General features: G+C 44.3%; 1 protein-coding gene across 3 annotated transcripts in view; it reads left to right on the top strand.

Annotated features, from left to right (window-relative positions):
* Window positions 1–12,522, top strand: part of CPVL (carboxypeptidase vitellogenic like) — a 156,477-nt gene that overhangs the window by 51,254 nt on the left and 92,701 nt on the right. For all 3 annotated transcript variants that reach the window (XM_032286672.1, XM_032286671.1, XM_032286673.1), the window contains 4 exons: window positions 1,944–2,058; window positions 3,000–3,058; window positions 5,635–5,714; window positions 11,453–11,519. In XM_032286672.1, coding sequence (XP_032142563.1) covers window positions 1,944–2,058; window positions 3,000–3,058; window positions 5,635–5,714; window positions 11,453–11,519 — 321 coding nt within the window. The remainder of the gene's footprint in view (window positions 1–1,943; window positions 2,059–2,999; window positions 3,059–5,634; window positions 5,715–11,452; window positions 11,520–12,522) is intronic.

Genomic DNA, 12,522 nt, shown 5'->3' on the forward strand with positions numbered 1-12,522 from the left:
CTGTGCCTGGTCAATTACGTCACTTAATTTCTTAACGCTCAAGAATGAGCCTGAGAGGTGGCGCCTCATAGGAAGGGTGCGCCCCAGCCCACAGCCATTCCTACAAGCAGCTCTGTTGTAGCAGGTCCCCTGGTCCCCTTTCCAGAGCTGTGAAGGACTCTGCATTAGGCTCTTGGTGACTGGGAAAGAGAAGCTCCTCTGTGCACTCTGTAGCCATGGTTAGAACTCTGCTCAGCTCTTCCTGCAGGTCTTGGCGGCGACATCTCAATCACCTCGAGTCAGGCTTGCGTTCTGCCTCAGCCTTCTCCCATCATCCAAGTCGATGGGGTGTGTCCACTCAGACCTTCCCGTGGCACCTTGATTTGTCTGCACAGCCAGTCCAAGTCAGAGGTGGCAGGATTTCATTTGGGCTAAAGCTACGGGATCCCTGCTGACTAATCATCCAACAAGCCCCACCATCATGCTGGGGCCCACCATTAGGTCCTGCTGGAAGCCGAGATGGGGGTGACAAGTAGAGCTTTTTCCAGGTGATTCTGGAGGATTTGCCTGGGGAGTGTGCCTCCTTCCCCTTCTAGGTCTGTGCTAGTGAGAGGGTTTCCTTTTCCATTTGCCTGGTGCACAGCTCTGCTTCCTGGCTCTGCTCCTGCTGGATCCTTTTCAGCTTTCAGCTTTCAGGGCTCAGGGCAGCACTCAGACCTCACTGAGGCCTTTGCTGATCACCTTCTCCTTTTCAGCCTCCAGGGACTCGGACTCTTAAATCACCCGTATTTCCTTTTACACTCTCCAATCGTTGTCTTCATTTATTTTTTTATTTATTTCAGACAGCATTTTGCTCTTGTTGCCCAGGCTGAAGTGCAATGGTGCAATCTCTGCTCACTGCAACCTCCACCTCTCGGGTACAAGCGATTCTCCTGCCTCAGCCTCCCATGTAGTTGGGATTACTGGCACCCACCACCACGCAGAGCAATTTTTTTTGTGTGTTTTCAGTAGAGACAGGGTTTTGCCATGTTTGCCAGGCTGGTCTCGAGCTCCTGACCTCAGGTTACTTGCCCGGCCTCCCAAAGTGCTGGCCTTGTCTTTATTTCTTTACGTATTTATTTCCTATTTTGTCCATGCAATTCTAAGTTCCGAGAGGACATGCGTTTTCTGCTTCACTCACTGTTCTATGTACCCAGCTCCCAGCACTGTACCTGGCCCATAATGGGTGCTCCATAAATACACAGTGAATGAAGTGGTGAAAAAGTCTCTGTCATTGAAGGTGATGGTATTGACACTACTGCCAGTAGCTCATTTCCAATATCGCAGCCCTGCCAATAGCCCTTTCTAGTGCATGTCTCCCACATCTCCTAAATAAATCTGTACCTTGTTCGGGGTTTTATCACTGTTACATGCATTAGCTAGAGGCCCCTGGGGCCTGTCTGCTCTTCTTCATTTTCCACCATGTTGAATGAAATTGTCGTGGTCCCTGTGAACATGTTCTTAGTGAATAAAATCAGAAGGGCATTTGGGCGTTCAGTGCAGACGAGAAAGTGTCAATGAGAATGGATTCTTTGTTGTGCCTCTGTTGGGAATATGCACATTAAATGGAAAAGTCCTCAAGAATCCCCTTTTGCATTTAAACAGCTAAAAAAATATAACCATGCCCTAGGCAGTGTGCTAGGTGTCTGGCAGCATGCACAAGGCAAGCGTCTACGTTGAAGGGGCTTTCGGTCTCTTGGTGGAAAAAGACTGCATGACAAAAAGACACCAGCATACGAGGCACAGCCTCATTCAGACAACTAAAGATGGTCAGTACTTTGCCTAGAGTGGAGACTGGTGGAGAGTGGTCACTGAGGTCTGGGAGGTTTTGTGGGATTTAGTCACAGCCCTGTAACACAGAGAGGATTTGGGTAAGTTGACTTGTGTGTGCTCTGTGTGGTCACTGGTTTTACTGTTTCCCCTAGATACAGCCAGAAGATGCCCCAGTAGTTCTCTGGCTACAGGGCGGGCCGGGAAGCTCATCCCTGTTTGGACTCTTTGTGGAACACGGGCCTTACGTTGTCACAAAGAACATGACCAGTAAGTATCCCTTGCACGATATTTCCTATAGAATCTTCCATCTGAGCCTTACATCTGCTGCAAAACTGATTTAGAGTAAACACTGCACCGCTAGGAATAGCTTCACCAGTCCAGATGATTAAAACCCAACTTTCTGGCAATGCCTATCAGAGGAGGAGGAGCCACGGGGGTGAGTGTCCTGACTGGTCTGCTTTCTCCCTTGAAATTTGGGTGAAAAGTTCTAATCTGTTTTCTTGTAGTCTGCTGCTGACTCAAGCATTCTGAGTTTGCAAAAACAGTTGGTATTTATTACTATTTGGGACAGCCCTTTGCATGGGACTCCTGGGTGGAGTTATATTCCTAATTACTCACATGAACTAAACACTTTATGTTTCAGTCGCACACATGATCTGATAACTTGCAGGCAAGAGACTGTTACAGGTGGGGGCTGAGGTGGAGGAAAGATAAAAAGCAACATCTGGCTGTCACTAAGCTTGCCTTCATCTCTTTTTTTTTTTAATTTTGGTAAGATTGCTTACTTCCCCTGGGCCAGAATTTGGAGTGTGAGCCAATCTGTGACTCAGTATAAACGCTTACGTGCCAGTTTTGTTGAAGTAGTTCTCTTCAAGAGATCCAGCATTAAGGATGATTGATTTAGTTGGACAGATGGATATTATTGCAGAGGTGGTTGGTGGGTGTTTCTTCATGAACCAGCTTCCTGGGGTTTTGTTTCCAAGCTTTATCTCAGGAGTAGAAATGCTCTGGGCTGGGGGCAAGTGAAGGAGAGGAGTGGGGAAGGAAAAGGTGCAGGTGCCTGTTCCCCACCATGAGTGTGAAGTGCTGTCAGAGGGGACGGGAACAGTTCACGACGATCAGGGGTGTGTTGGGCTTCTGATCTCCATGAGGCCTCGGTGGAATGCTTGTCCATGACCCTGTCTCATCCCTGTTCTCTGTTTTCACAGTGCAGTACAGAGACTTCCCCTGGACCACCACGCTCTCCATGCTTTACATTGACAATCCAGTGAGTCTGGGGCGACCCTGTGAGCCGTCAGTGTTGCCTCTCCTGTCTTTGCTTTTTTCCTTTTTACGTTAAGTACATTCACAGAATAGATTTAGTTTTTGCTTTTCAAAATAGAATATAATCTGCAAACTTAAAACCATTTTGAGATTTAGTTTTTCCTTTTCAAAGTAGAATTTAATCTGTAAAATTAAAACCGTTTTGAGATTTAGCTTTTCTGTTAACATGTATAATCATATCTGAGTTTGGGAATTTTCCTTGCTGCTTTTTCTCATTTCTTCATTTGTTTTTTGGAGTCTCGCTCTGTCGCCCAGGCTGGAGTGTAGTGGTGCAATCTTTGCTCACTGCAACCTTGGCCTCCTGGGTTCAAGCCAATTTTCCTGCCAAATAGCTGGGATTACAGGCATGTGCCACCACACCTGGCTGGTTTTTGCATTTTTAGTCGAGACAGGGTTTCACCATATTGGCCAGGCTGGTCTCAAACTCCTGACCTCAGGTGATCCACCAGGCTTGGCCTCCCAAAGTGCTGGGATTACAGGTGTGAGCCACTATGCCTAGCCCATTTCCTCATTTTTTTTTTTTTTTTTGAGATGGAGTTTCGCTCTTGTTACCCAGGCTGGAGTGCAATGGTGCGATCTCGGCTCACCGCAACCTCCGCCTCCTGGGTTCAGGCAATTCTCCTGCCTCAACCTCCTGAGTAGCTGGGATTACAGGCACGTGCCACCATGCCCAGCTAATGTTTTGTATTTTTAGTAGAGACGGGGTTTCACCATGTTGACCAGGATGGTCTCGATCTCTTGACCTCGTGATCCACCCGCCTCGGCCTCCCAAAGTGCTGGGATTACAGGCTTGAGCCACCGCGCCCGGCCAAGTTCCTCATTTTTAATCCTATGAGATGTCCTTTTCACTGAATTAGATAACCCAGAAGGAGGGATTTGTTTCTTTTCACTAACAATATGGGTTCCCTGTATCAGGGATTATTATGTAGTGTTAGAACTTCTAATCTTTCACATAGAGTTCTAGATCCAAAAAGTCGAAACTGGTCTCCTTCACTTATATTTTTTTATATATTTATTTTTTTGAAATGGAATCTTGCTCTGTCACCCAGACTGGAGTGCAGTGGCACCATCTTGGCTCATTGCAACCTCCACCTCCTGGGTTGAAGCGATTGTCCTGCCTCAGCCTCCCGAGTAGCTGGGATTACAGGCTTGTACCACCATGCCTCACTAATTTTTATATTTTTAGTAGAGGCGGGGTTTCATCATGTTGGCCAGGCTTGTCTTGAACTCCTGACCTCGTGATCTGCCTGCCTCAGCCTCCCAAAGTGCTGAGATTACAGGTGTGAGCCAGTGTACCCAGCCTCCTTCACTTACTAAGACTAGGAGAATCCTTCATCTCTGGACAAAAAGTGATGCTCTTCTTGGAGAGGCCTTCTGATATTGGTCCTATTTAAGGTGCAAAATAGGAGAGAAACTTAGGGTCAGCTTCTACAGAGTTGGAGTATCTTTGCCCCCTTAACTAAAATCTTTAACTTCTCTCACTATTCAGATGGTCCAAAGAGAACACAAATAAAAGGGAAAAAAATGTCAACGTGCTCCTTCCCCCACCTTGTTTTGGCAAGCTTCCATATTCCTAGTCTATATCTGTATATTTAAAGAAAAGATGAATTAAGCATCCTTGGATGTTTGGAAAACAAAAACACAAAAGTCTTTATACCAGATGGGGAGTGCATTCCTTATGCAAATTGTTAACATAAAAATAGTGGCTGCTGCTTTTGATTTACAGTTCAGTTGTCTATGAACTTCTAGGTATAATGAAATATTAATTTAAAATTAGTCTTAATTACCCTAAACTCCTTATCTATGGAAGAGGATATGGCTTAATGGCCATATTTTTTTTGGAGACGCAGTCTTACTCAGTCGCCCAGGCTGCAGTGCAGTGGCATAATCTCGGTCACTGCAACCTCTGCCTCCCAGGCTCAAGTGATACTTATGTCTCAGCCTTCCAAATTGCTGGGATTACAGGGCTCACCATCGTGTCTGGCTAATTTTCACATTTTTAGTAGAGACAGGGTTTTACCATGTTGGCCAGTCTGGTCTCGAACTCCTGACCTCAAGTGATCCACCTGCCTCGGCCTCCCAAAGTGCTGGGATTCCAGATGTGAGCCACCATGCCCAGCCGAGAATTTCTTCTTGGCAGGACAGAGCAGTGCACTCTCCAGGTCTCAGAGAGGAGACAACTTTTGATCTTTTGATACCATAGCAGGGGACGAGAAAGACAAATTCTTCATTCTTAAATCAACATCTGGCGGGGTCTCCACTGAGGACCAGGACAGCTCTGTCACTGACCCCAGGTCAAAGCTCTGTGTTGATGTTTTTTTGGGCTTTGGGGGATGGAGAGAATAGGTGGAACTCAGGATCCTTCTGGGAGGAGGGCTAAAGGCATGGGGGCAATGGCAAAAAAAAAAAAAAAAATCTTGTCCTTTGGAAAAAGTTCACCTTCCAGTGTGGGACCTCTCTGCAGGTCCCTAAGGTGTGTGTTTCTCTTTGTTCATACCTGCTTGTTTATTTCTCCTGCAGGTGGGCTCAGGCTTCAGTTTTACTGATGATACCCATGGATATGCAGTCAATGAGGATGACGTAGCACGGGATTTATACAGGTGAAATGCTCTGCCTTTATCTTGGTCTTCTTCAGACCAAAAATTTTTCTATCTCAATAGGAAAATTCTTCTAGTGTTTTAATTATTATTGACTGAGACTTACAGTCCACTTCCTGAAGATAATTTCAGGATACTTTCACATCTACACACACACAGCAGAATTTTTCAATTAAGGATTATTTTTTAAACCTTTCAGGCAGACATCTGAAAGGTTTCTGCTTGTTTTTCAAAATTGTATTTAACTTTGCATTTGCAGGGGACATCTTTTCAGGTATTTGTTTGTTTTGTTTCCCAGGATTCCTCTTTTTTGGCTTTTTGATGCAATTTTTTACTTTCTGCTTCTAGTTCAAGACATTTCCAGGCTTGAAAACTTAGCTTGTTAGTCTCTTGTCTTCTCCCTTCATCTTATGAAAGTTTCCTTTTGCAAAAAGAAAAAAAAAAGGAGGGAGGGGAAATGTAAAGTTGCAAGTCTGGCCAGTGTCCATATAATTTCTCCCTTTCTTTTTTTACTCATATTAATCTTTGCTGTTTTTAGCATTTTTAAAAAAGCAAGTGACCTTTCTTATTTGGTCAGATATTTCCAGTCTACAAATTATTACTGGAGACCAAGTCCTAGATTCTTTCTGGTCACTAGGGCACTGCTTTATGAATCATGATAATTTACTAAAAGAACCCTAGTGGCCAGAAGGAGTTAACTAGGTCCCTACCTCACACCTCCACTAAGCACTCTGTTAATTACCACCAATCCCCAAAGCCGAGAAAGTGCATCTAATAGGAGTCAGAGTTTGTTGATCTCTGACAAAAGCTTTCCATTGTACTTTTCTTTCTCTCTGAGGCAGATAGGTGGCCGGGGTTGGGGAGAAGAAAGTAGAACTTCCTAGCTTCTTTCCCAAAGATCTCTCCCTCTGCCCACTGAGAGAAGAATATGGCTGTTGTCTTCTCCACTTTTATTTTCCACATGTTCCATAATTCGATCAGGGGGATGCCCAGGACCCCACGCTTCTGCTTCCAGGTACAGTGGGGTCCTAGGGATATATTCACCAAGATCCTCTAGGGGTGTCCCCCCAGCAGCTCCTCCTCCCCCCTCCACAGACTGTGGTCCTCACAGACTTCCTCAGAGTCAGGGCCAGGGCTCTCTTTGGCACTGTGTGCTCTCTTTCTTCAGATTAGAAACCCCCCGCCCCCACCTCCCATCCCTCTTTGGTTTAAATTCAAACAATCTCAGTGGTTAACTAGCAAACGCCCCGAGGGCGGAGGTTCTGTATTGAAGAGAGGCATCGGCCCCTTCCAAGACAGAGCATCTCTGCCAAGCCATTTCTGTCTGTCCTTCCCCTCCCCCAAAGATGGTTACAGCTTCCAGTTGCCCCTCAGTGTGGGGATGTCGACTGCTGACATGTGGTCTGTCTCCTCTTGCCTGACATGTAAAGGGAATCTATTTCAAAGCGTTCATTGTTTATAGTGTTGTAGTTCTTTTTGCTTTAGGCTCTTAGAACTGGAAAATAGCTAATCAGGGGTAGTGCAGAAAACTGATTTCAGCTGTTTCCTTTATAGTTTACACTGTTCATTTCCCTTTGTGACCACATTCTTCTCTCCAGCTCTCCAGATGGGTGTTTGGAATAAGAAGGTCGCTTTAAACCTGCAAATGGGCTACTACAGGTTTAGACAGTGGAGCTTTCATTTTCTCCTTTTGAAAACCATCTTTTTTTTCTGGAAATCTCATTCTTTTTGACTATTAATAGTGCATGGCTGTAAGCAGTAGGACCCTAAAGAGATATTTACCGTGCACATTTATGGTGCTTTTCTTTGTGTTTGGAAATAAAACTTTTTCGCTAACAAGACATTAAAATACTTTCTCTCCCTCTTTTCCTGTTTGGAATATGCTAGTCACAATGCCTCTCTGGTTTAAAAAATTATGAAATTTACTAACTTTGATTTGGAGTATACTAGCTGGTGTGACTCTCCTGCCACTGTTTACTGATTGCCTGTTGTGTGCCAGCAGCTTCTCTTGGTGCTGGTGAGACAGAAGTAAGCAGTCTCCAGAGCCCTTGCCCTCCTTGTGCTTAGTCTAGTAGTGGACATATAGTTAATTTCTTAGCAGCCAAATGGAAGTGCTACTATAGTTTTCTCCTACATGTTGGTTTGCAATGGGAAATTATATGTAGGATTGCTAAACAAAGCTTCATAGCAATACAGCTAGGAAGCAGGCTTTCTATACTAAATAAGAAGCCTCTGTGTCCTGTGCCAAGTGGAGAGGATCATGGCTCAGCCTCATTCAATGTAGAATGAATGCAGAAGAGGCTCCCAGCACATGCTCCAACAGAGCAGCAGTGCCAGGATTCCTCTTGCTGGCCTTGTGTCAGTCTAGTGCAGAGCAGGTGAGCCCCAAAGTGGGGCTTATCCTGCCAGGGTTCTTGGCTTTGCCCAGGAAAGAATTCAAGGGTGAGATGGAGGTAGAAGAGAACAGCTTTATTGAAGGGGCAGCGTTACAGCTCCATGTCTGCTCCTGCAGGGGTGCTTTCTAGTCACGGCAGCAGCTCAGGGCAATTTTGCAGTCATATTTAAACCCACTTTTAATTACATGCAGATTAAGTGTTGGTTCATGCAGAAATTTCTAGGGAAGGGATAGTAGCTTTTGGGTCTTTGGGTCATTGCCATGGAAAGGGGTCATAATGCCTGCGTATGGCCATCACAATGGCAAACTGATGTGGTCCACTGGTAGGCATGTCTTACAGAAAGCTGCTTCCGCTCGGGCCCTGTCTTAGCTAGCCCTCAATTTGATCCAGCATCTAAGCCCCATCTCTGTAGTTGAGTCCCACCTCCTACCTCAGGTCCACTGCCAGTGACGGTAGGTACACTTTGCCTGGCTTTTATTGGTATAAAGCTTTTGCTTACATCATCTGAAACTCGATTATCCTGAATGTTGCTTGTGTTTGTGATTGTGCTTCTGACTCCATCAGAACTGACCAGGTTGCAGTGCTGTCTTTGGGTCTACAGTGCGTGATCAAGTCCACTCACCTGTTCTGCCCTGCATCCACCCAACCTGTTTGAAAAACTATCTGAGGAATAATTTTCTCCTAGTCACTCTTCCTTGCAATCTCCTTGTGGACTTCTAATGTACCTTTCTGCCAGGAAAGAGCCCTTAACTAAAATTCTGTGTATTAGACAAGTCCTTGACACAATGCCAAGATGGCCAAATGAAACCGCCAGGAAGAGGCATGCTTCTTGTGCCATGTGGCTCTTGTACCTGAATAAATGCATGGGTTGTGTACATGTGCACACACACGATACATGCTTAGCAGTTCTGCTTCTGAAATTTGAAATTTCATGTGGGCATGATTCTAGATTCTACTTTCTAGAAGATGCTTACCATGTAATAAGAAGAGTTCTTGACTAAGATACTGTTAAATGAGAAAACAACATATGTAAATCTAATTTACTAAATTAACTTTTTTCATTCTTCACTCTCTTTTAAGAAGTGGGAGTGCTACCAAGCTACCAAGTGCTTGCTTAAAAAAAATATAGCCAATTTTTTGGCTGTGAAATCAAAACTGTGACATTAAAACTCCATGCTGGTCAGGTGTTGGGTCACACCTGTAATCCGAGCACTTTGAGGCTGAGGCAGGCGGGTCATGAGGTCAGGAGATCAAGACCATCCTGGCCAACATGGTGAAACCCCATCTCTACTAAAAATACAAAAAAAATTAGCTGAGTGTGGTGGTGCACACCTGTAGTCCCAGTTACTCGGGAGGCTGAGGCAGGAAAATTGCTTGAACCCGGGAGGCAGAGATTGCAGTGAACCGAGATGGCACCACTGCACCACAGCCTGGGCGACTCCGTCTCAAAAAACAAACAAACAAACAAACTTGATGATAACTTCTTGAAGTGGAGCCTTGCCTTAGAAACTTGAGCTAGAGAATCCTGCCATTTTCAAGATAGAGGTAACCTGGGGGATTATTTCCACCTAAGTTGGTCAGATAAAACACAAAATACCTAGTTAAATTAGAATTTCAGATCAACAACAAATAAAATTTTAATGTAAGTCTGTTCCATGCAGTATTTGGGACATACTGGTACTAAACCATTATTTGTTATTTATCTGAAATTCACGTTTAAGGCATGTCTTATGTTTTCATGCTAAATCCAGCAACCCTAATGAATCTCCAGCAAATACTACAAGGAAGTAAGCTTTCAGCTAAAGCCAAAGGCTTAACTGAGATTTACTATACTAAATTATCTATTAGCCATTCCAACAAGGAGGAAGAAAGAAAAGGAAGTAGTTTTTATTCTGAAGGTTGGAGAGGGAAGGGTGGAGAATGGATGTCTATTTTGATCTGCATTCTAAAGCCCTCTTATTGCCAGCACAAACATAGAAGCTATAAAATGCAGCATCTCAGATTTAGTTGCTACAAAGGCCACTATAAATAATGAATACAGAAATAAACTGAAACTCTGCAGTAGTGTTTTCATGGTGAGTTTTTATGCAGCCTTTGAAAATTAAATATAGCTAGGATCATGGTGATTGCAATGACCCAATTTCGCCTCTTTGTAACCCTTGAACTTTTCCTTCCTACTGGGTTTCCAGAGCCTCCTTGCGTTTCATCTTCCCTGGATGGTTCATGGCTTTTAGTCTCTCAGCAGGAAGCTGAGCCAAAAACCTCCCCCAGCCTCTCAGGCACTGCAGTCTGGGTGAAAACACTCAGAGCTTCTGAGTTTCACAAGTTTTTGTTTTCTTTTTTTGAAATATTTCATTTAAGCAGAGAATCATTTAAAAATCCACTGTTTTCTTATTATGAAATCATTCCTTGAGTCTGTTGAAGTCTATTTCATCACTGAAGTGGCTATTGGCATTCTTTTTTAATTTGAGACAGAGTCTCACTCAGCTGCCCAGGCTGAAGTACTCAGTGGTGTGATCTTGGCTTATTGCAACCTCCGCCTCCCGGGGTCAAGGTATGCTCCTGCCTCCGCCTCCTGAGTAGCTGGGGCTACAGGCGTGTGCCACCAGGCCCAGCTAATTTTTGTATATTTAGTAGAGATGGGGTTTCACTGTGTTGGCCGGGCTGCTCTCTAACTCCTGACCTCAGGTGATCCATCCCCCCCTTGGCCTCCCAAAGTGCTGGGATTACAGACGTGAACCACCATGCGCAGCTGGCTATTGGCATTCTTTAGTAAATGTGTTTTTCTTTTCTTTTTAGCCCAGAGGCCCACTGTACATTTATTTCAATATCTGTGGCTGTTTCCTGTTTTTCTCTTAATTTATATTCATCTTACAGTTTTTCTGTTCTTTGGTTATTAAAATGCTGACATTCTGGGAGCTCCATCAGAAATGTTTAGCGTCCCCCACAGTGGGGGGTGATAAGAAACTAAGATCCCCCTTACTTCACAAACCTGGGCTAATGGGACTACACGGTTTGCAGGACTACCTCCAAGAATTGCTACGTAACATGTGAAACCTGTGTTATTTGCTCAGGGTGCTCTCAACAGTTACATGATCCAAACTGGTAACTTGGTGATTTGGAAACATGCCCAGAGTAGTGATGTCCACTTATCCAAACTTCTCCTTATCACAAAGTAAGCCCACACGTATTGTGTAAATAAAATGTCCAACAGGAGCTCATAGCGGAGTGGTATCTTATTTCAAATGTGAAACCTATTGCCAAAGACTTAGATTTGATATCCTAGCATGAAGAGATCCTGAATCATTTTTCTAATTCGTATTGTTGTTGTTGTTCTTTTTGCAGTGCACTAATTCAGTTTTTCCAAATATTTCCTGAATTTCAAGATAACGACTTTTATGTCACTGGGGAGGTAAGTAGAAGTCATGTTTCCTTCTGTGCTTCAAACATCATCAGAACTGAGATATAAGTGTAGTTTGCATATTTAAAATCTATATACATATATACATGTACATGTATGTATCAATATTGATTCAGCCTATATTCAAAATTCTCCCAATTATGAAAATATCCTTCATAACATTTTTTTAAATCCCAGGGCTCACTGCACGCTCACATGTTACCATGGGTGCACTAGGTGGTCTCAGTCACCTGCCTTGTTTATTGTGCTCATCATGCATAATGATGATTTGAAGAGTCCAGGCCAGGTGCCTTGTAGAATGTCCCGTATTTGAATTTGTCTGATTTTCTCCTCAGTGCTTAGGTTACGTCAGAACATGTGGTCGGGAGCACCACACAGATGGTGTGTACTTTGTTGCCTCTCGTCGGGAGGCACACGCCAGTTTGTCCGGTTGTTGCTGATGCTAAACTGGATCACTCTGTCAAGGTGGCATCTGCCAGATCTTGCCATTGTAAACGCACCTGATTCTGTTAATAATTCAAGACCATTTGAACACTGTTTCCTCCTAAAAATGCCACCCAGTAGTTTTAGCATCCACTGATAATCTCTTTCTGAATCAGTTATTACACTGTGGGGGGAGGGGCTAAAATGGTGACTTTTCTTTTTGTTTTTTTTCTTTTTTTTGAGGCGGAGTTTTGCTTTGGTTGCCCAGGCTTGAGTGCAATGGTGCCATCTGGGCTCATTGCAACCTCCACCTCCTGGGTTCAAGCGATTCTCCTGCATCAGCCTCCCGAGTAGCTGGGATTACAGGCATGCACCACCACGCCTGGCCAATTTTGTATTTTTAGTAGAGAAGGGGTTTCTCCATGTTGGTCAGGCTGATTTCAAACTCCCGACCTAAGGTGATCTGCCTGCCTCAGCCTCCCAAAGTGCTGGGATTACAGCTGGGAGCCACCACGCCCAGCCAAAATGATTTTCTAATGTATCTTTATGTGAATATCTTTCTGGCATTCTT

Source organism: Sapajus apella, unplaced genomic scaffold, assembly GCF_009761245.1.
Source record: "Sapajus apella isolate SASKATOON/1434 unplaced genomic scaffold, GSC_monkey_1.0 scaffold19, whole genome shotgun sequence".
Lineage (NCBI taxonomy): Eukaryota > Metazoa > Chordata > Mammalia > Primates > Cebidae > Sapajus > Sapajus apella.